The sequence below is a fragment of the Takifugu rubripes genome, chromosome 17, assembly GCF_901000725.2.
Source record: "Takifugu rubripes chromosome 17, fTakRub1.2, whole genome shotgun sequence".
In the NCBI taxonomy this organism is placed as follows: Eukaryota; Metazoa; Chordata; class Actinopteri; order Tetraodontiformes; family Tetraodontidae; genus Takifugu; species Takifugu rubripes.
Window position 1 is genome coordinate 10,106,558 of NC_042301.1, and position 24,578 is coordinate 10,131,135.

A 24,578-nucleotide genomic window follows, 5' to 3' on the forward strand; every position below is an offset into this window, starting at 1 on the left:
TCTGCAAAGATAAAATAAATAATCCAACGCTGCTCAAAACCCCAGCGGTCCAGAGAAAAACGTGGAGCAGCTGCGATGACGCCAAACGGCGGCGTGTGCGTGCGATTGTCACAGGTGCTGCGGTCATTTCTGCTCAGGGATTGGCTAGCAAGGAGAAGGGTGTCATATTCAGCCTGGTCCAAGAGCATCAGAATTAGTTCTTTTCTGCCACCAAATTCAACAATTTTGCAGTGTGTGTGTGCGTGTGTGCGCGCGTGTGTATGATTGTGCGCGCGCGCAGTAATGGTGTTAGCACTGCGGGCCACATATGTTGGTCCTGGCAAGATTGAAAGTAAATTGGAAGCTATTAATCTGACCTTCCCTTTGCGATCAGATTTGGTTTGGAGCACAATATAGATTCAGCCCAGGTGCCCCATTTCTCTTTACACAGCCAGTATCGCTGATCCCATCTCCGGCGCAGGTACTGGTTGGGATGTGGAGAGCAGCTTTGAAGTGATGGGTATTGTTCCCGTCAGCCGTGTTGCACTGATTATTCCCCGTCTATGTAAATGAACTGGGCCGTGACAGCTGCTTAATGCGATCCCTCGGTGGAATCGTGCAGATGTGGAAACAATGGCTCTTCTTCCAGCTGGAAACTGCTTTGTTTAAAGTGTTGCAGTGAAACCACGGGCCATGACGGGCTTTCCTTGACGTTTCATTTGTTATGCGAGTTGCCGTTTGATTCGGCCGGGGAAATGTGTGATTTAGAAAAAACAAACAGCGCTTTCAAACAGCCTCGCTGTGGTCGCGCCTTCGTTTCCTGAGCTACGACCGCAGCGTTGATCTGAACCGCTTCTGTCCCGATTCTTGACTCGTTTCCCCCCAACCACAATTTAGGATTACATTTTCGTAGTGCGTAAATGCAGGAAAGAGTCTTTGTTGTTATGTTTTCCCTGGAGAAGTGTGATGAGACCAAGAACAGTGTGCAATAAGAGTGAAAACACAAGGTGCTAAAGAAACCCTTAAATCTAACATTAGTTAACATTAGCAGGGCGCCACCTGCATGGGATTATAGCACTTATTACTTCCAGAGCACAGATACATGAGAAATATACTATATTATTTACTATTTGCTAGGAAATGAGCAGAAATAGACACTGCAAGAACACTGTCAACACCAAAACATCCGACTAAATTATGTTAGAACATATTAAGTGTATATTCTGTGGAGTTCTAAGGGGTCTGATGAGGTCTCAGCACTCTCAGCTAGCAGCTTTGGGTCTTATGTCAGAGAATATTGTTTTTCTTTAAAGTGTTGCCTGGGTTTTTTTCTTTTCATAAACTTGATTTGGACCGGAACATTTTGATATAAGTTCACATTAAAGGCTCTGGCAGCGGATTTCTGCGCCGTGTTTTTCCACAAATAATCCCTAACCCCGACCCTTAAACTTCGACACGTTCTGCCCTACTTGTGGATTTATTCATGATTTTCCATCATCTGGAGATCCAAAATAAATTACAAACATTGACTTAAAATAAAAATCATCCCGCTGTTAACACAGTCAATTCCCGGAGGCTCGTAGGTTCCCAGCGGCTCTATGCAGCCAGGCTATTTGGGAAAATATGCTATGAATCCATACGGGAATGTTTCCCAGTATGGCTTTGTAAATTAAACCTGTGCCGCCATTCTGCCAATAGGAACGAAATTAAGCTAAACACACACACACACACACACACACACACACACACACACACACACACACAAATGGATTGATACAAACAAAGGCTTTCACATGGGGATCAATCCACAGCGCCTCTCGCTCTGACCTCACCGCGTGACAAAGTGGTCCAGGTCAATACCAGCGTTTTTCCTTTTGTGGACGTAACAAGAACACACAAAGTACCAACGCGCACATTTTCTGCACTTCTAATTCACATGTCCTCTGACGCGCTGATGTGATTGACTCACTGTTTAAAAGCAGCCACAGACAGGGTGAATTTACCCAAACTCAGCAGCAAACACGGCAACATTAAATCCCGAATACGAAGTCGCTCCGAAAGTGTCGAGTGTGTGAGAGTTACATTTATTAATAATCAAGCATGCTGTTAGGTCACAACCCTGTGGAGGAAGCTCTGAGTTTCCTGCCCAAAATTTTCAAACAATCATGGTACCATCAGAGTTTTCAAATGTCCCCATTTCCATAGTCCTTAAACTCGGTGGTAAACCCTGCAAATACAGTGAGACACAGTCGACGTGGGTTTAAATCATCTAAATATTCTATTTTCTGGCCATTTTCCTTGGTAAGCATCCCGCTGAGAGACATAACGTGCAGCATTAACCATTTTATCAGCATATTTACTGCTAGAAGACAATAATCTGCGGGAGAATACAGGTGTTGAAGCTTTTAGGTTCGTGTTTTGCTGTAGTTGTTACTACTGTGAAAGTGTGTTCTTTTCAGTCTCACAAGAGAAATTGAGACCAACAACCCTCTGCTGACAGCATGTTCTCCTGACACCAATATGTAATTTGCAACAGCATAATTAGACCAGCAACAGCAAAACACAACTTGTTTCTAAATGACACAACAAACCAGCTCATTTGGAAGAGAAGGTTTACTTATTAACCTTATTTGAATGTGGGAACACAAGAAAAAGTGGAGCAGAAATAATTGCTGGTGTGTAGCTCCATCAGATAATGATTTTTGCTTCTTTCCTCCTTTTTGGGGGGGTCAGGAATTAATGTCAGAACTATCTAGACATGGACGGGAAGCCTGTGTAATGGAACGCTGTGCCTCTGTAAACATTCCTATCTCCATCTCTTTATAGTTAGGCAGGGATCAAGACTAGTTTATCAGAAAGAGCCGATTATGCTCATCTTGTTTTGGCTCGGGCGTTTTATGCATATCCAGTGTCTCACATGCACACTCTGCACCCTCAGCCTCTGCTCACAGATCCAGCACGTGAACTTTCTATCCATGAATCCCAAATTCACCGTGAGGTTTGCCTGATCGTCACCTCGACCTCTGCACCTCAGAAACGTCTGCCCTGTCACCGCCGTCCCGTCCCCGGCTGGCGTCAGCTACCAACGCAGGTGGATCGTCCTGAAATCTAAATGTATTTTCGGCACTTTGTGACTGACTGCAGCAGCGCATGGAAGCGAGATGCTGCCGGGCAGAAAAGCTCTGCAGGGCCACACGTCCCTCACTCAGAAGACTCGCTGCCTGAGCATCAACTCGGCCCCCCCCCCCCTGCCCTTTCCCACCGCAGCCACAGTTGAAGCTGGTGCATTTTCAAGTTGACCTTGATTTTCAACTCTTTAAGTAAAGGTCACAGGTTTTCCCCCAATGCCGTAAATCCGCTGGTTGGATTTCCCAGCATTACTCCTCATTTATGAAGGTGCTATAGCAACACACCTGTTCATTGTCTTCTGATCGATGCTTTCTCATGCAGATGAGAAACCAAAGACCTCCGACTGGCTTTACATCCTGAGCAGAAACATGCAAAAAGTCCCCACTTGTATGACTTTGCCGCTGAAAAATCCAACATATTTGCTGAAAATGAAATAAAACCCGCGAATGAGTGATGTGATGGATGGATCTTCGACAGTAATGAAAGGATATGGGTTGGAGACCATGCGGATGCACAAGCTGCGGGGGCAGGTCGTCTGTTTCAGGCAGAAGAAGACCACCGGTACCAGCTCAGGGTAGGGAACCACCAGCATACTGGTGTTACTGCTGCCATCATCATCATCATCATCATCATCGTCGTCGTCGTCACCTTCCTCTGCCTCCACTATCTCCTCATCCTCTTCCTTCTCAATCCTCTCTTCATGCACGATCCTCCCCTCCTCCTCCTCCTCTATTCCTTTACTTTTCTCCTCCTTTTGCTCAGGACAGAGGAGGTGATGAGTGGAGGTCCTCCGAGGGGAGGAGGAAGCGGCAGCATCCTCGCCGTCGCCCCCTGCAGTTGCTGTTGCTCCCTCGAAGGTGGCCGCTGCCGCTCTTGATGGTGTCGATGCTGCAATGCCGGCCCCCTCCTCCTCCTCGCTCGTCATGGCAACGGAGCAATCTAAGAAGAGAAAACATTGGCCAACTTTTAATCAACTGAGTCATTGTGTGTCACATCTCAAGCGTGCTGAGGCCACAGCGAGTTTCAGAGGTCAGTGGAGACTTTGAACTTCCTGCTGTCATTGAAAATCAGTGAACGCCCCAGTTAAAAGCTTTAAGCAGACCGATTCCTCAAATACTCGCTGGAGGTGGATGCTCCCATCAGCATTAAACAACACATTTGCATAAATCCTTGGATTAGATTTAAGTGTTTTTCTTAAAGAAACACAGAACAATCCAACCGTAAACAGGGGTCTTAATGTGAGCGGTTCAAGATTTGTTTACTAATTTAATCAGATTAATGGGGGATATATCTTCTGTGGAACAAACAGATAAATTATTCTCAGACATCAGCCACCAGACTGGATTACAGCATCAACTGTAAATACACTCCAATCTCCAGATTGATTAAACTGGTCTTAAATCCAATCAAAGCAGACGGTGATCGCCTTTTTTTTTTTTTTTCAATATATTTCTGCGAGACGGCAGAGACCAGCAGCCACAAACGGGAGAGGGAGGACAGTGAGCATCAGCTGCTGAAAGCTTTGGGAGCAAAATGAGGAACTAATGAAAGAAATTGTTGGAGCTGCTGGGTTATTTAGAGGTTATTGTGGAGAGGGATCAATACTGCAGAGCTAGATGGGGAGCAGTGGGCGTCCTGAGGAGACTGAGTGGCAACTGACACTTTAGAGGATGGAATTCCTCATAATACCACTTTAGGCACAACTCATGAGGTAAAGGAAAACACTAACTCTGATGGCAGTCCTTGAAGGCGGAGTTTAAACCAGGTTTTGTCTCCTACCAGGCAGGAACTTCTTGCACCAACGGAAGAGGAACCCCAGGTGAAAGCACTAACTCAAGGATATCCCTGTAAAAGGATGGAATTTCTACCAATACCCACTGAGGCCAATTTGGGCACAACTCCTAAATTCTGGCAAGAAAACACTAACAATCCTGACACATTAGTGATGCAGGCAGGTCAAACGTGACGCTCGGTCACATTGGAGCCTCAAAGATTCATCAACAAGCATCAAAATGGCTCAGGAATCTTCTTTTTTGACACATTCGCTCCGTAGATGTGACACTCCAGACAGGCTGCTGTTTCTGGTCAACCGCCCACTGAGCGGCTGCGGGTGCAGCTGGTAAATGTGAAGCAGCCAGAGAGTTTTTTAGGGAACAGCTGCTCTGACTCTTCTGTGCTTCTCAAGGCAGATGATTCTGCTGGTACATGTTCCTCTGTAACATCTGCACGACCTGAAGTACAACTAATAGAGCTCCATGACTTTTGAGAGCCTGCGATGCGCAGACAAGACATTCTAGCTTTTGTCCTGTCTCTTTTTGTAGCAATAAATTAGTTTAAAGTTAATAGGAAGTTAGCATAAGCTTTTTGTCACTGCCTACAATGGAATTATGAAAAACTCTGGGTGTGATTTGAACCCAAGCCTCCTTTGGGAGGACCAGAATTCTCAGTACAATCAGAAGAAGATCTTGAGTCTGGCGACTTCGACCACTTGGCCAATCTGACAACAGCTACGGGAAAGTGCATTTCAAAAGGGTTATTAGGTCATCTTCCATTTTTCCATAACTATAAATTTGGAAATTTTTCAAACCGACAATGACCAACACTGAAATTCTGGTCATCACAAAATCTCAACAGAACTTTTAAGAATTCCAACCTTAAAAGGGATGAAAATAATTGTAGTTTTTTGTTGAAGAAGCAAAACGAAGCTGAACTTTAAAAACATACATCAACACAAATAATTGATCGGAACAAATAAAGCAATTTGTTCCAGCAGAAGAAGAATGTTTATGGGTGCGCTCAGCGGTCTCAGATCAAAGCCGTAAAAATCGCAGCCATTTCCTGGGTGCCGTTGTTGGTTCCGAGTGTTTACTTGTGATTAATGTGATGTGTCAGACATAAATTGATCTCTACTCATCACCTGCCAGCAGCTGCCTCATACATCACTGCGCTGTGTAAGCCAGGGGTCAAAGTGTACGCCACAACAACATGCCATAACAGCAGGAGAGAGGAGAGGCAGCAGCGTCTGCACACGGTGAATTATTCCTGGGTGAATTAAAGCTGATGGAGCTCTCCTTTGCACATATATATTTTACTCTCATCACTAATCAGGCTAATGCAGAGCTATGCTGCTCTGCATCGGTTACTGGCAATGACCTAAAGAATTTAAAGGATTGATGCTTCTAAATGGGGAAAAGTATGATGATGGGAACAAACGGGACCGGATTTTATGGTAATCTCATGCCATGCGTTTTTCAGTGAGATTAAAGATCCACATCAAAAACAAATCTTTTGGCATCATGGTGATTTCCCAATACTTCTGTAGTTGTGAAACATGGGGGAAGAGCAATGCAGCCTAGATTTAATTACCAATAAAGGAAAACTTTGCATCATTGCTGGCTACTTCTGTCAGGATACGACTGACACAGCAAAGAGCCAAAGCAAAAGGTAGAGACAGTGAAGATAGAGTCAAAAACGTGCACGCAGCGCTCCTGCTATTCGGTTCCAAAGCACCTAATAAACATCAAAGGAAAATCCAAGCCACTGTCCAAAGAAGCACACACTCAAATATGTAGTCACACGTGTTTTATCTACAGGAAACTGCTAGATGACATGACGGTGATGTGGTTTGATGTGTTGCAGATCCTCATTAGTGCAACTCCAGACCATGAAGAAGGCTAATGGCCTCTCTCTCTCTCTCTGTCTGTCTCAGACACACACATACACAAGTACAGAGATAAGAGTGACCTAAAATAGGCTAATAAACTGCACCTCAACAGACCCACTAATCCAACTGAAGATGCCAGAAAAAAACAAAAGAAAGCAGTCATGATAGTGGCAACCCCAGATAAAAGCCTTTAGCGGCCTGACAGAGCCCAGCGCTGCTCCCACTATAACCCAGGGACATTTTCTTCCACCTAACATTTGCAGTGGTCTCCTTATACAGAGAACAAAGATCCAGGTCCCTGCATAAGATTGTGATGCACCTGTTGGATGATATGGTAAAAGAAGCACATACTGGTTCCCATTAAACCTCTCCACAATGCAGTTCATAGAAGATCTCCAGGGAAAAGTCTGATTGCTGATTCCGGCACCCTGACACCTTGTCAGCATCTGCTGTATCCATTACAGAAGAAATGCATGAATAAAATCACTGTTTTGTTCTGTGGCATTGTTACCATGGCTACACAGATGTCTGTACTGTTTCTAAAGTTATCAAAAATACATTTTATAGAAGATGCTTTGATTTATGACGGTATTTTGCTGCTTTGTCGCATCATAAACATCACGAACATAAAGATCAGAGGTTTGAGTTATTATTATTCACGTTTTTCTAACAAAGGAAACATCAAAAGCAGTGACACAGGATGATGAAATCTCCTGCAAAGTTTTCCACGGCTGATAACCTTCGATCGGGTTCATTGATAGTGAAAAAGCTGCACTCGTCTTCACCAGCTGCCTCTGAACGAGTGTGAACATGCACTTTTCCTCTCAGATTCAGACCAAAGTTTGGCGATGGTGGAAAATGTTGCTGTAGTGTCCAAACACGTCAGATCAGAAGCACGTGTGAGTGTTTTTCCAGCACCTCCAGGGCTGGTTCATCCAGATGGGCAGCCCAGAGGCAGCAACTCCATTTTGGTGCAATGCAGACCACTTCCTCCTCCGCACGCTGGCCTTTGGCCAGCGATTGTTCATCTGCATCTTTGTGTCAGCTTCAGCTTCGTCACAACATCGCAACCAAACCTGCACCTGCTCACTTAGCTTCTCCTGAAACCACGGGCAGAATCTGATCGGGTATCAGCAGCGGGGGAACAGAAAAGGAGAAAGAGTCTTTGGTGTATTAGGAGATTTGGATTTCTCACTTGTTTGTTGTAAATGAAATCAGATGCAAATATCAGCGCTGCAGTTTTTGTGGCTTCTATGGAAACACTGTAAAGTAAGGTCATGACTCAAAAGTCCTGTATTATTCACACAAAGCGATTTAACTCATCAGTCAGGAGCGTGAGCTGCAACTCTACTTCTGCCTTTGAATATGAATCCAAATGACAGAAATCATACTGTGCCGTTACCTTAACGAAGCACTGAAATTATACTTTAAAGCTGAATTATAATGGGGCAAATGACAAAAAAACCTGATGGATTTCCACGTCCACTCTGTTAATTAACAATTAAACTTATTTCCAGCATCGAAACAGAACAAATAAACAATGGTTCGTTGTTTTGTTATTGGATCTACATCATGCCAAAACACCCATTTATATATACACATAGTGATTTAATGGATTCTTATTCAAAAGCCGTACCACTTAGGCGTTGCTGCAAAGACGTTTCTCTAAAATGAGCTGGCGTTTTCATAAACTAACACTCCCCACATGACAGCTAACAGAATTAGCCTGTAATTGATAGAGGAGCTCGCCCATAAACCTAGTAGAGACAATGAAGGAGGCCAATGAGGGTTGAGGGGAAATTAATTTGTGAAGTTGATGTTATTTACTGCCATCGTATGAAGAGGTGGAAATGACTGGAGGGGAAGAGATGAAGGGATGAGAGAGAGAGAGAGACAGAGACAGAGACTTACAAAGCATTAAAGTGTCTTAGCAGCTCAGAAAAACCTCAGCTAGTTAATCCAAAACAATTTTATTTGGTTGTTACGTAACAAATTTAATTCCACTGTAAAAAATGTCAATTTTTTCCTGCTGCCAAGCGCAGGTGAGGGAGGACCACTGTGACTCTCCAGCTAAACAGTTGAATAAATACAGAAAGTATTTTCCTCATTGCTCCTTCTCTTCATAATCCTCATACACAGAACAAAGGCCACAGAAGTGTTTGTGCATCATTTCAACTTCAAGCCTCTCTCTTTAATAATGTGCAGCAGTAAATGTGATTACTGTGCCTTGGCGTGTTTGCTCTCCAATTTCCCTGCTAATGCAGGAATGTGAGTGCCTGAGCAACATCAGCTCAGTGCTGAAAGTCTCTCATCTACAGAACCTTTTACCACTAAAATCATCACGCGAAGCTGGAAATGCCGCAAAAACAACCATCTTATTAATGTTTCTGCATCACTGAGCAGCACAGACAGCCCATCGCCACAGTTTCTCATATTTAATTTTAATTTCACCCTTTCGGCAGCTGTAAACTGTTACTCTGCAGCACAATGAGGCCGTTTCAGCCTTCGTAACCCTGACAGCACAACTGTGGACACCTCAAAGAAACACACACCGCCCAATTTGTCACGCTTCCCTCTGCACTCTCACACTCTCCATCAACTCCATCCCTTCTCCCATTTCTGTATGAGTGGGCACATGTGAACAGACTGGTACCTTAGGCAGAAGTCTGGATTACTAGATTTTGACCCCTTTGACTGCAATAGAATGGATGCTGAAATGACAAATTCAAATATTCAGATTAAAAAAAACACTCCTTTCTAGCCTGCGAGGTCGGGCAAAACCAACAGAAATATTATGAATAATATTTTCACTTTTTTAAGTGTGTTGGGAGGCAAACCTGCTGGTTTATGGTGAAATGATTAGGCGATGGCCAGAGTTTTTTCTTCCAAAACTGAAAAGTACATTGGCTACAGGAGAGACCAGAGCCATGCTTGTACTGGAATACCTACACTGGGAATGCCAGGAATGCTGCCCACACTGGATCCATTCCTGAACTCTTATCTGATAAACTCCGCTGTTCCCTTACTTCACTGGATTTAATGTTGTGGCTGATTCGCTGCATCTAATTAGCTTCACCCTGGGGGTCACTTAGCTTCCACTCAGATCGTTTGGCATGTGCGTCAGGCTGATCTAATTGCTCAGATAGTAACGGAGAAGACCGAAGCATTTAAAGGTCAGGAGGAAGGGGAAAAAAAAGGTAGAATCAAAGTAATAAAGAAAACGACGCGAGAGAGCCGGAGCTGAAGAGCAACAGCGTGAGAGGGGACAGAAGAAGATGTCTTGTCAAAGCGGGGGTGCTCTGACAAAGGCAAACATGACTGGGCGCTGACAGAAGAACGTTGTGTACCCAGCGGGGCTCCCACAGAGAGTGAACAGGGTAAATGGCCACAGGAGGAGAGCTGCAGTGGAGTTATTTCCAAGACAACCGAATAATCTGCCTCCTGGTTCATTTTCTCCTCACCGCCACCTTAGCCTCCGTGTCTTCCCGTCACCTGAACGGCTCCAGCCTGGCAGGACGCTGAGAAGAGGGCCTGTGAGAGTCAGCAAAAGTGCAGTTTGATTTTCTGTCCTGGACCCGGTCCAGCTCTGTTTAGGTGTTCTGCCCAGCGCCCGAGGCACCCTCAGGGCTCATCTGTGCTGCAGGCATACTGATTCTGTTATTTCATGCAGGTCAGAGAAAACACAGTTGAAGTTTCTGAGACCAACAAAGACAAAAGGGGCAACACATTAGAACAGCAGGGAAAAAAGGGGCTGCACAGCATCGATGAAGAAAGGTTCTCCACCATGGAAATCAATCACAGCCATCCAGCATTGCTGTACAGTAAACATCAACTGGTTCATTAATAATAGTTGCTAAAGGGAGCAGAAGTGGCTGAACCTGGAAGCCTTCCTAAGAATAAACTAGCAAGTAACAGAAGACAGCAGATCTAGGCCTCATCCAGAGAAACATCCCAGAACCAAACCACAAAAGACCTAAGACCAAGCTGAGCAGTGGTGCTCCGACATGTCCACCAGACCATCTCTCCACAGACAAAACTTGGAGGACATGAGTGCATTTACAAGGCAGAGAGATGAGTGGAGAAAGGAGCAAAGGACGGCATTTATGTTAACCTGGAGCAACCAACCACCAACATTCTACCACCTCATTCGCTCCTCAATAAAAGAGCTAAAGAGGCCTCGTGGATGAGAGGTGAGACATCTAACAAGAGAACAGAAGTCCAGCTGGCTGACTGAAGCTGAGTGACCCTCGCGTAGAAACTGAACGGCCACAGTCAAACAGATGTACAGAGAGAACAATTATTTCCTATTTTGACTTCACCAGGAGCAGCACTTTCAACAAAGGTCCATTAAGCAGAAGAATTTCTCAGATGGTTTGGAGTAATGTGGGCGAACGTGAGAGCTGAATATAAATAAGCTTTTACACTTTAAAATGAATTTAACTTTGCTGGTCCTTATCAACCAAGAGTCCATGAAGCTGGCTGAGAGAACAAAAACAAGGTTAAAGGCCATGATTGGCGTCATCCTCAAAACCTTAAACCCAAGCACAGCTTCATCAGGGCGCCTGGTGAGGGTCAGCAGATTCACGCTCACTTACGATTGAGGTAAATATCTGATACTGGTGATCAGCACAGCACATCCTCCATTAGCGAGTATATGACAGTACCAGAGCGCCAGGATCGATGGCCGGTAAAAGAAAATAGGGCATCTGCTCCAATGCGATCCGTGTTCAGTCGTATCGCTTTGCGGTGCTGAGGGACATGGGAAACCATGTCCATAAATCAAGTCTTTACTGTAAAACAGAGCTGTTACGTAGACACAGCCAAGTTAGCATGAAGGATACCTCAGCGGCGCTGAGAGCGGCGCATCTTAGGTAGGACGGAGGTCCAGATGGAGCTTTATCTGCTGTTGGTCAGCAGCTTACATTGACCATGTGGAGCAGAACATTGATGGTGCCGTCACTGCCACAAGGATGGTCACCGAGCAGAGGAACACGACGAAGCTGAGAGGATGACGCTGCATCAGTAAACAGCTCCACACTATAAAAAGGTTCCACTGAGAAATGCGCAGGTTTTATCCCAGAGGAGCAGTTTCTGTCCCTCCAGACAATGTGTGGAAATAGAAAGACTGGATGTCGTTAATTAGGGGGAAACAAGCGACACATAAACGAATCTTAGGCTTCAGTTTGATTGAGGACGCAATAGATATGAATTGGGTATTTGAACTGAAATCTCTTGAACTGAAATCTGTTGCTTTTGTTGTTTCTGTTGTTTCTGATTTCTATGAGTCGACATTTTATTGAGATTTCTTTCCTTGCTTTTCTCACAAAAATCTGAAGATCAGGATGCAACATTTGATTAACCTTCAAGTTGGAATAAGATGGCCCACAATGAAAAATTCCTCTGAACGTGATTGCAAGATCCCTTAAAATAGGTGGCCACAGCCAGCTTTTTTCATTAAAATGATGCGCAACAAGATACATTTGTTGGGGTTTTGGGATTTAAAAAGATACAAGGAGGCCACAGGCTGAGAAAGAATTATTCAAAATAGTTTCACATTTCAAGGCCAGTTTTTCACATTTTACAGTTCAGTTATTGATTGGCGGTTATGTAAACACGCATATCATCAACGGCAACGCTGAGGAGCTGCCGAGGAGCACAGGGGAGCCCTGGGGTTGAAGGTGCCCCCAACCTCAGGATACAGTTCCTTTCCGTTATCTTTATCAATTATTGAGGCTCACAGTAGTGGGGGGGGGAACAAATACAAGATGTCAGAAGGTGTCCCGAGGCTGTGGTAGGTTAGCAAGCAATAGAATGGAAGACACATTCTGCACTCCTGATGTGTGTATCCAGATGGGTTTCACCACCCAACCTGTTCAGACACACTCAGGGGGCACCTGATGTCACTGCATGGAGAGGGAGGTGGTGGTGGGAGGAGGAGCAGCAACGCCACACAGGAACACAAGGAAACGGAGAAGTTTGGTCAACAAGGGCCCAATTACTCAAGTCAAATTCAGCAGTATTAATAATCGATATTACAGGCTGAAGCCGAATTATAATTTAAACTCCTCACACTGGAAACTGATCATCGCATCACTCCCCCGCTCATGGCTGCTACCCGCTCCTCTGAAATCGCCCACAGCTGGCTCCAGAAAAAGAATAACTCAGGAACAGGCCAGCGACCACATGTCCAATATGGTGCACGTTCACAGTTAATCGAGCATGGATCTGCTCCGCTTGCCGGGTCTCCCTGCATCAGGCGGTTAAAGCGATAGATTCACCACGTAGCTAAGACTGAGCCAGCTACATCTCCTAGAGCCCAGTTTGAAGCTTTTTCTGATCACATATTCTGCTTCAGATATGATGTGAACAGCATCAGAGCCAAATTGAAGCAGGATGAAGCAAGAAAATGATGTTCCAGGTTTTAAGCTCTCTTCCTCTCTGATCAGGTACAAATTTGCTACGCTAGCTGATAGCCTTGCTGAACTAGTTAGACTAGTTAGCTGCAGCGGGACAACCTCAAACTCCCCAACCTTCACTTTCTGTCAATCTTGGACCCTTCACCCTCTGACCCTTCCAATAGAGCAGCAATCATTTCTAGGCTTCGCTATTTAAAAAAAAATGTATTTTCATATTTTGGCAACAGACAAGGAGGTCAAGAAGGGAAGGAGAGATAAGAGAATTATCGAGGGAGGATGTGGGTGAATAAGCACTGAAAAGTCAGAAAGGGATGACGGATAGGAAGACTAAAAGGAAAGTTGGCTGGTGAACAGCTGGTCCTTCATTAGGAAGAAAGAAAAGTGCGAAAGGAGGTCAAAAGGACAGACAGGAGAGGAAAGGATCGACGTGATGTGACGGGAAAGTCAGTAAGTCAGGAAAACTGGTGCTAGACAGAAGAAAGCTGACACCCTGTGCACGTTTATTGTAGGACTGTGTGTCAGCTCACATGTATGTACACCAAAGACAGAGCACGATCCCACTCACGCGCCGCTGGAGTCGACCCACATGCAGGCTACATGCAAACAGGCGCACGGCTTCTGAGCACACAGCAATTGTGTAACATGCCTGTTTTATGTAAGTGTCACACACCCACTCCCTGGGAGACGCCGAGGAAAAGACACCAGGCAGGATTCTCACCCAGAACCGGTATAATGAAACAGTCCGAAAGGGTTCTGGGCCTGTTACCGAGAACTGCTGACCTTTAACCCTGCTGCTCATTAGCTCAAAGCCTTCTGACAGCTTCTGCTGGGTTTAAGTCAGTGTACTGCCTCACTGCAGGAGGCGTCTTCTTACCCTGGCTGTATCTTTAGCCTCTTTCCTGGTTTACTTCTGTTCTTCCTCTTTGTCTGGAGACTTTCAAAGGCCTTTGGGCAATTGTGTAACATTTGTCTGCGGTTGAGTCTCTCACGCTACGTAAAACAGATCCCACTTGCAGCGATCCATCACCGGGGGAACGTTCTAATGCTGCCCTTCAGCTGCATGCGGCAACCAATTAAAAGCATTTGCATCATCCCTTCCTTCGCTGAGCAGGGCGTCGAACTGCTCTCCACCTGCTCCTAGTCAAATATTAGACTTTTTAAGCTGAATTGAACTGGGCTGTGGGAACTGGGGTGTGTCAGATATCAGAAGAAATCAGCATTTGGCTTATTTAAAAACCCTTCAGAGCTTTTATTCAAGTCCAGCCTGATAGTCTGCTAATCCATGACCCACTAAAATCGGACTCCTGCCTTCATCCAGCATCCCAGTGCATCAGACCGGGTCAGGTCACATTTCCATGGCATCTTCGTCAGCGGCTATTTGGAACGCTGTCATCTGATGCCACCAAAGCGTTGTGTTGTGACATCTACGCATCATCAAGACGTCAAAAACGGATCATCTTCAACATTTGATGAATGCGCTGAGAAGGGCTGCTTGTTACCAAGGGAACCAGGATGCCATTAAAAAGAACTTACACGTGGACAGCATTATCTGGGATGACAGTGGGCTCCATCATCACTGTCACCATCTATCAAGTTTAGGTTATCTCCCAGATGTGCTTGATTAAGATGTTAAGGCCAACCTTTGTAACATGTAATGTCATCAAACTGCAATGGCTCAGAATCATAACACAGAGGACTCTGGCTACGAGCCAGTTCACCCCGACTGACCCTGCTCATATGATAAAAGACATTTTATTTGAGTGAAAACTACAAATCGTTAACCACCACTGATTGATTTCTGCTCATTGGAGAGCAAAAGTGCAGGACGTCCTGGATCTGAGGCTCAAGTCCTCTGAACTCTGGACGTTCTGAGGTTAAATTGACAATAAAAGAAAGAAACGGTTTATTCCTCTTTAGATTGTCTTGATGTGAATAGAAGACCTGTTAACAGCTCCTGATGAAGGATGGTGTTTACAGGAGGGGAGAAACATGAAAGCAGATCTTTTTTTCTTTAATTAAAACGCCGCAGCAGCATTGAAGAGCGCGCCACATTCACCTACTCCCTTTCATCACTCCCCTTATTCCAGCATTTCCCCATCTCTACCTTCCATTATCTCTGTTCCTCTTTGGGTTTATTGGCCTCTGAAGTGGCAGAACAATGTGCCCCCCACCTTCTTTCAATTTGTTTGGCAGCCTTTCATTCCATTTACTGTCTTTTCAGTTTTCCCCATTTGCCTTTATTTGATGTTTATCCTCTGTCGGGTTATTTCCCTGCAGCTGGTCGCCCGTTTGAAGCCTGTTCATTAGACAAAATGCACCCAAGCCTGCCGACCATGTGCCTCGGCATCTTCTGTTCTTAGGTGAGACAACTTGTCCTGACGACGTGTTCAGACCTCCATCAAGGGTAAACACACACCCAGTGAGCAGATCGAGGGGCAGGTTGTTACATTATTATGTAATGCTACAAAATCTGGTTTTATAATCCAACACACAATACAAATGTAGATATGTCCCATAAAGTAATTTAAATGGGAAAAAAAGGCTATTTTGAGGTATGAACAGACCTTAAATGCCCTCTATCACGAAGAGTGTGTTTCCTGAGCTGGTCATTATTCCATCATGTCTCCTGCCAGAAGGTTAAATGTAACAGATGTGAAACTAGCAGCTTTGCTTCTAGACAATCCATCATTGTCTTCTTTCCGAGCTTTTGTTACTGACTTTAAAAAGTCTGTTTCCAGCTGTGCGCTCCTTCACCCAACACATCTGTCGTCCTTCTGTTCCAGAGGAACTTGCTGAGAGTTGGATTTTCTCAGCCACTTGCTTAAGCACCATCAGCTGAAGAGCGATGGCTCCAATATCCTTCTATTGCCTCCTCCTCCTCAGCAGCAGCACATATGTTCTAATTTCCTCAAGGATGCTCTTCCCCCTCTTTTGACTTTAGTAAACAACGACATTTACAGTCGCTGTGTGCCAGATCGTATCCTGCAGCCCATCTCTAAAGATTGTTTTTCTCCTTTTGTGTGCTGCCACTTACAATCTAAAGCTACGCAGCAGCATCACTTCAGAACAGGCAGTAAAAGTCTGTTCTCATTCCGCCCAAATTAAAACCTGAATCATCTGCGATCGTCCATACGCCTGTCGTATTTTTAAAAACCTGCTAATTTTGAGGCGTTTTGGGCTGTACTGCCAATAAATAACTGTAGAATTTGCCAGAGTGATCAGGAAAGGAGGAACATGAGCAGATGGAGATTCCAAAGACCGAACAAGAAATGAACAAACGTGGGAAAAAACAATCAGTTTAATGACTAATTATTAGAAAAAAATGCGTACAACTGATTTACATTTTTAACTCAAATCTTCTCGGGGGGCTTCCTTCTGTTCTCAACAACTGAAGTCAAAACTATTTTGTCTTGGAAAAAAAGATGGCTAAAACTGCAGCCGCACATGAATTATTAGGGAGGAATGTTGCAAGTCATCAGCTTATAAAACGGCCTTTCAAAAAGGGCAGATGTGGCCAATGAAAACATGCTGTAGATCCAATCAGGTTGCTAAATTTAGCATGGATGAATTACAAAAAGCTCATGGTCCTCTGATGAGTCCCTGCAACCCATGTGACCTTCAGACGCCTCTGCTGGAGCTTGAAGCTCCAGCCTGTAGGAGTGGAACTACACAGGAGCCATTGATTATGTTTGTGGGTGTACGAACCAACATTAACCCTTTACTCAGACACGTTTATGTTGAGAAAATAATATCACAAAGTGGGTTTAACATTCGGTTGTCTTCCTGCATGGTAGCAACACAATGAACCGTCCATGCTGGTTAGCTATAATTGAATTTATGATGAATGAGCAAGTAAAATGGAGGCAGACAATTCCTTCAAGACACCTTTTACACAGTCTTGTTTTTTCTAACTCGGTGTAATGATCCAAATGTTCAAAAATAACATCTGAAGCTTGTTGTTATAACAACGGTGACTTTCCTTTAGCCTGTACCCTTCTGTTGGTGTTCACAGAGGGTTCTCTGTGGTAATTTTGCTGTGTCAGGCTGCAAAACCATCAGCTCTGCTGATGTATTTCAGCTCAAATTTCAGCTCTAATTTTCTCTGTTGACAAACCAAAACAGATTAAATGTCGACTGTCCAGCAATAAATATCCTTCTTGAGTGAGGATGGTTGATGTGTGCACCAAGTTCTTCTGGAGGAAATCAGTTGCACTGCCAGGGGTGTGTTTCATGATGCTGGTTGTAAATCTTGGCGGTGGATTATGGAGAACGCGACTCCCCCAGCAGGAGTCCCGTTCTGCTCCTCACCTCAGGAGCGCTGCATTATTAATTACATGGCTTTAGCTATAAAGTGCTCTCCGTCTCGAATCTGTTAAATCACTATCTTGATGCTTCATTTCATGAATCAAGAAAAATGAAACTGGCTTTTAATCCATGTTCAAGTTTGATCAAACCGTTTTTTATAAATAGTAATTAATAATAGCACCCATAGCAGCAACAACAGGATGACCCAAAGAAAAATAGCAACAATAAACAGAATTGCAAACAGCAGCAATTACAGCAGCTCTAATTATGATCATCCACACTGTCCAGCATTGAAAAGGAGAGAAAATGCTCTTCTCCACCTCCTTTAGGACAAAAGCATGATGAATGCTGGATCCTTTTAGCCACAACGAGTTGAAGTGAGCACCCAATGCCTGACCATGGGACTCTCGGCAGCCAATTTCTGCCTTCCACTTTCCTATCAAACCAGTGGCGAGCCTTTTATAACTGCACTCCTGGGGAAACGGATCAGAACAATGTCCAGCAGAACCAGAGTGGCGGCCGGACCACACAGCAGTTTCATTCCATCTTAAAAAGAACCGCAAATAAATCAATTAACGGGAAGAATTCTGGGAGATGTCCAACAAACACGTTAACTGGCAAAAGAGGAAGTGACAAAGCAAACTAAATAAAGATTTGAGTAATTATGATGTAGCAACATGATGGAGAAGCCAGGAAGCCCAATAATAGGATCTGAGCACATGTATGATGTAAATGTCTTCACTCCAGTAGTTGTGTTGTCCTATACAAGGACATATGTGGACTAGCACATCGTCCACATTGTTATTGTTATTTTATTTTCAATCTTATTGTGAAATTGGAAACATGAAATGCTTTGAAAATGGCAGTGCTTCATTTATTGATCTTTAATAAGGTGAGAAATGAGAGTAGATGGGGGTCAGAGTTCTTAAGAAGGAACTGAGCCAACATGACAATGTTGGTAAAATGATCAGTTCATTACAGCCAAACATCCAACAGCTGAGACAGAAAGTGATTCCAGCCCTTAAAACAACCACCACAAGCAGCCTGAAGTATCTTTAGGGGGCCCTGGATGTAGAAAGCCCCCACATGACCGGATAATCTGCTCTGAAACATCCAAGGTTCCACAGCAGGTTCCAGCCACCGTTAAGGGAGCTGAATCTGGGATGAACTGTCCCAAAACTCCTGTAGTCTGAGCCCAGCTTTAGAAGAGACATGCCCAACACCAGCAGCGAAACACTAATTTATCCTCACTTGTGTGTGTTTGTCTGCAGGAGGAGAAGCTAGTTTGAGAAAGACCAGGCTGCACAGGTGGGTCTTCCTTCAGTTTCTGGACCCTCATCCAGAAGATCATCATCATTGAGCGAGATACCCCTCCTGCGCTCCGTCCCTCCTCTTTTTATCCTAACATCCACAGCCTCTCTCTTTTCAGCTTTTGTCCCTCCTGCCTCAGAAAACTTTGGCAGCACAGGACTGTTGGCAGTTGTTTGATCTTTGTTCCTCTGTCGTCTCAACACCATCGTCACAGTGAGACAGCTTCTAATTTGGACCGAGTTTTAGCTGCTTTTTTAGTTCTTCCTCAGACAGAGGACAGGGAAACAAGCCTGTCCCTGCAATATTGGGCTCACTGCAACTTCAAGCCACAAAAAAAATAACCAAAATATGGTGCTTTCTTTTTATAGACCTGTAGGAATAAGTCAGACGTCACACCATCACTACCAGAATTATTGATTTGCAACAGATAAAAACTGTGCTATCAGGCATACTGCTGCATGGACCACCGACCATGCAGGGCAACAGGTCAGCGGGGTATTTCTGAATCCCAACCGTGATCTGATGTGAACTCTACTGCCCCCTACTGTTGTACTGTTGTCAGCATCGAGGACATACGGACCCAGAAAGAGTACCGGTACATGTTTTACACACTTCAGGTAAGCTAACTGCATTTTAATCTGTTTTTCCCCTCCAGGAGAGGAAGAAGTGTGGCAACCATCAAACTCCACCAGGAATCCGCCTCGAGAAGAGAAAATTCACTCCAAAACAGAATCACAAAAACTTAAACTAACAAGGTTGTCGGCAGCATGCAGGTGAAGTGAAGCAACGGCTCTGCAGATGGTTCAGAAGCAGAAGCAAAAATAACAGGAGAAGCTGTGCCAGAGAAGGTGGGTGGATTTGGTTTGGTTGCAAAGGAGGGAGAAGCTGCAGAGAGGAAGAGAGAGAGGGAGGGAGGGAGGGAGGGAGGGAGGGAGAGAGGGAAATAGAGGGGAGGGGGAGAGAGAGGAGGGGAGAGGAGAGAGTGGAAGAGCAACAGGGGATGGGGAGAGGGGGCAAGAGGGTGGGAGAGGGGGGAGGATGAGAGGGAGAGTGGGATGAAGAAAGAGGGAGAGAGGGTAGGAGGGAGAGAGAGGGGAGGTGGGGAGATGGAAGAGGAGAAATGACACGGTTTCAGCAGACATTGAAAATTACAGTTACAATGCAATTAAAATCCAAGCATGAGCCAACACACACACACACAGACACACACACACACAATCCTGATTGTAAAGGCTGTTTTTCTTTTGCTTCATTGATCCCTCGTTTCCTCTCGTTTCTCATCTGTGCTTCTTCCTGAGCTCAGTTTCGCTTCAATTATCAGCTGTTTGCTGACAGACATGTGTAATGATAGGAAACACACACACACACACACAAACACACACACACCTTGACATCATTCATACATTATGTGTATACATAATGTACATAAACAACGGAAGATCCACCAGATTTCAACAACACACTCCCTGCCTCTCACAGACAACTGCATGCACACAAACACACGCTCGCCTGCCTGCGCGCGCAGACATACACACACACACATACACACGTACAGATCTCAGGCTGGCTGGAAATGACAGTGGATGAGAGTGAGGCTTAATTACAGGTGCAGAGGAAACACAGAAGAGGCTGAGAACATGGAGCTGGGAGGCAGGAAGTGTAAAGAACAAGGAGTTTATGTTGAATAGGAGGAATGTAGGGTAGAATGGGATTCCTTCAAAATAGAAGAATTCTTCCCCATTAGGTGAGAAATGCACCTGATGCAGGAGTGAAGAGAAGTTCTGGGGGAGTTTAAATTCAGTGCTTCAGAGGAAGCCTGGCAGTCGCTGCCATTCAGGCGGAGTCAAGCAGGAACGCAGACGCCAGAATAAAAACACAATCTGCTTCATTTGCAAAATAAAGGGACACAGATGCTTGATATTACTTTTGATAAAAACGATATCTACCAACTACGCAGCAGCAGAGTCGTCTCAGGGACCGAGACAACACAAAATAGGACGACTCACGTCTGCAGAGCCGACAGGAACATTTGTCGTCAAATTGAGGTTGAGATCCTTCTAGTTCTTTCCTGTGTTACACAAACAGATTTAACGACATCTTCGTGAACCAACTTCAGAGAGGAAAAAAGCTGTTTAGAGATGCAGCATCACCGTTGCCCAGCTGATTCTTTAAACCATCAGTGCTGCATGTTTGTGGCACACCGAGGCTGGCGAGGTCTAAATCTCTGCTCCCAGCCCCGGACGTGTTGCGTGGCATTCTCTGGGCCTTGCATCAGGCGGATTTCCACAAGTCCTCCATATCAAGATAATGAGCATGAAAGTTCATCCTGCTAATGACAGGTGGAAAAAGGATGACCAGGAACCAAATGCCACCTCGGCTACATGCAGGCTCTTTTGTCAGAGCGGAGTTTGGAAAGTGCTGAAAGTTTAGAAGAAGTTTCTGATGCAGAAGCTTCAGGCCTGATGAGGACGAGCCGATGCTTTTACCTGCTGCTCTCCACAACCTAACCTCCAGAGAAACCAGCAACCTTCTGAGACGGAAGAGTGCCGATGATTTTAATCATCGTGGAAAGCAAATAGACCGACCACTGGGAAGGCAGGAGCGACCGGCTGTAGAGATGTAAACACAAACATCAAATACTGCAGAAATGTCTGCAGATGAACTCTACAAATGCGGCCTGTCTGATCAGCAAATGTGGGAGCGTTTGCAGGGTACAGCAACAGCAGCAGCATCCTCGGATTTTACAGATGGGTGGCAAAATGAAACATCAAGTAATGAGCGGGCGGAAAAAGGGAAGCAGTGAAAAAGAGAAGGAAGAAATGTAGAAGTTAAGAGAAACTGATGTGCATGCAGTCGGGTATCCCATAATCCCTTGTTGCTCTGGAACTCTATCAATTAGCCTACAGAAATCCTTCAGAGGTACACACTGCTGTACAGGGGCCACTACCGTGTGTGTTGTGTTCTAGCATAAGAAATGTCAAGCTTTTCTCTTAGTTTAATTGCTTTTGCATGCATGGTTGTCTTTTTTATCTCTTTCCATGCACAGTATTATATCCACACACCCTCCAGCGTCAGGTCACGTGTGTGTGTTCTTGTACTTGATACATACTGAGTACTAAATTATTCATTCTACTAGCAAAAGTAAGGACATTTTGGCTGGTCCACACAACATTAAATACCTGTTTAAAGGTTAAGACTTGGTTTTAAGGTTGAGGTTAGAATTGGGTTTAGGTCAGGGGCCAGAGGTCAGAGTTAAGGTCAGGGGTCAGGGCATCAGTTGTGATACACAAAGTCTTCACAAAGATAGAAGTACAAGTGCATGTGAGAGAGAACACAAAGGATTTTTTTTTTTTTTTTAAGCATGACGATGTTATGACATTAAACAAGCTTTATCTCGATGACCAACGAGCTTCAGTTTTCGTCACGCAGACAGACGGACAGATATAATGCTTAATATCATGGGATGATGTGCAGAGTGATCAGTTCTGTGTCACTCTAAGATCTGCGAGGTTCTCACATATACCCACATCCTGGATTCCAATAATAAAAGCTCTCACAGTTTTGCTGAAGAGCAGCAAAAAAAAAAAACCCTCCAAACTCTTTGTAATTAAAACTGCTCCAAAGTTCCTGGCATCTAGTTTTTGTGCTCTTATTAATTTGGATTCTTCCACCCATAAAATAAAGGAAATGAATCTATAATGAATGTAGCTTCCTTTTCTGTGGAAGCCGCCGCCGTGGTCCAATCGTTACCGATTTGTGTCCAAAGAGCAGCGCTTCCATACATGAAGCAGACAGAAGCCTCCGTATAGAAACACTGGTGAGGGCAGCACGAACCCACTCACGGCTGGGTCAGAGGCAGGACCGGAAGAGCTCCGCACAGGTGATTGATCGACTGATCATCAGCAGATCTGTCAGGCACCAGATGAGAACCTAAATGTGACACACGAGATTGGCTGAACACCGCTTTATTGTCGGAAACAGACAACAGACAGGATTCACCGGGGAGCGAGCAGAACAGAATAGTCGGGGACAGGCAAGGTCGGAACCGGGCAGGCAGGCAGGCAAACAGGAATACGCTGGAAAGTCATCGGGAACGAATAACGATCTGGCAGGGAGCAGGTGTGCCTCCGGGGATTAAGACGAGTGCTCATTAGAGTCCTGATGCACAACAGGTGTGCGGGGCGAGGTGGCTCATGGGCATGATTGCCCGCACCTGTGACATGGATCAGTCAATAACATCTGTTAACACTTTAGCCATGCATAGCCCAGTTTTATTCTATCAGCTTTATTGTTAACTCCCAAGCGTGTATGTTCAACATGGCAGACTAATGATGGTAACGACAGGAAGGAATAAGGAAATAATGTTCATGAGCGAATCCGTCTCCTCTGGTCCAGAACGGCATCACCTCTACCATCAAAGCCCCACTGGGCTCAATCCTCCCTGCACCAGTTCACCGCCCCTGTGTGTGTTTGGGTGTGGGTGTGTGTGCATGTGGGGGGGGGGGGGCAGTTATGATCTGTGATCGGGGTCAGAGGCCTTAAGTTATGAGACGATATTGATTTGCTTGAGCCCTGCCTTGATTGTTGTTCCATCACTGAGCTCCAGGAACTACAGTGTGGAACCAAGGAGGGGAGATAACTCCCACATGACATCATCTACAGCTGATGTGGAACGCTCCATCATCTCCCAGTGCATCCAGTGTAGCGGGATGGTCTTCAAGGGTAACACCATTTTGGAGCTGCAGAGTTTTGCACAGGCTAAAAATGCTAAATGTTTAAGTTCAATGCAGTCAGGTGGTACATGTCAGCCTTTGCAGTCTGAAAGTGTCTGCAAGAAGCTGTTTAATATTCAGAGACGTAAACTGTGTGAGACACAGAGGAAAGAGTCAAAGATGCACTGAAGGAAACAGATGGAGTTTCAGCAGGAAAAAATGTGAGAACAGAATCGACACAACTGTTAAGGGAGGTTTCCAAAAGGTGCGTTTCCACTGGAGATTCAGGAAAATACTAGGGAACCTTCCTTCTGGATGGTTGTGTTGCTCCTGTGGAGGAGAACCCCTCGACGATGTCATAAGTCACCAGGGCAAGCCGCCCAACGCAAAAACCGAGATGTGTAATATTCTAAGAGAATATGATTTTCTACAGCTCCTTGAAATGTGCGGTTTTTCCCAACATTTTTCTAGTTCCGATCTTTTACACCAGATGTTTTCAAAGGTACCAGGATAGGAGAAACAGGGTAAGGAGGAATTGCCCTTGCAGAAGGCCATTAAACAATGCAGAGAGGTCCTAAGGTGAGCGATTTTTTATCTTCTGCTGTCATGGCTGCAGGATAGAAACAGCCCACTCTTTAAACTAGAGTTCCCCACCAGGATATCAATCACAAGTCATCATCCATGTGTTTCAGCATGTGCTCTGTGTCACACCAGAAGAAATCCAATTGTTCTTTTCCCTCTATCAACATCTGAAGTTGGTGGTTTTGATCAAGAGACACAACATTTGAAGAACAGAACATTTGAAACACTAACAACCATTTCTTCTGACACCCTCTCAACAGGCCACCGAGTGCTTCTATGATGAAGTCGAATCCTGGCCTACATCAGACAGCCAGCAAACACCCGTCTCCAGACGACCCTGAATGCATCACAAGGCTGGTGGTTCAACATCCTTAACTGAAAGTGTGATGCTTTGAATTGTCTGAAAAGTTTGATTTTTACTAAATCTTTTAACATGGATGTGCGTGGACAAGACTGTTTCTATAGTAACAACCCCTATTT

At 44.8% G+C, this 24,578-nt stretch overlaps 1 protein-coding gene across 1 annotated transcript in view; it reads right to left on the minus strand.

Moving 5' to 3' along the window:
- The window catches only part of LOC101074957 (voltage-dependent T-type calcium channel subunit alpha-1I-like), a 92,301-nt gene that overhangs the window by 65,557 nt on the left and 2,166 nt on the right, over nt 1–24,578 (minus strand). Inside the window, 1 exon segment of the mRNA XM_029850636.1 lies at nt 3,600–4,047. Coding sequence (XP_029706496.1) covers nt 3,600–4,033 — 434 coding nt within the window. The 5' untranslated portion in view covers nt 4,034–4,047.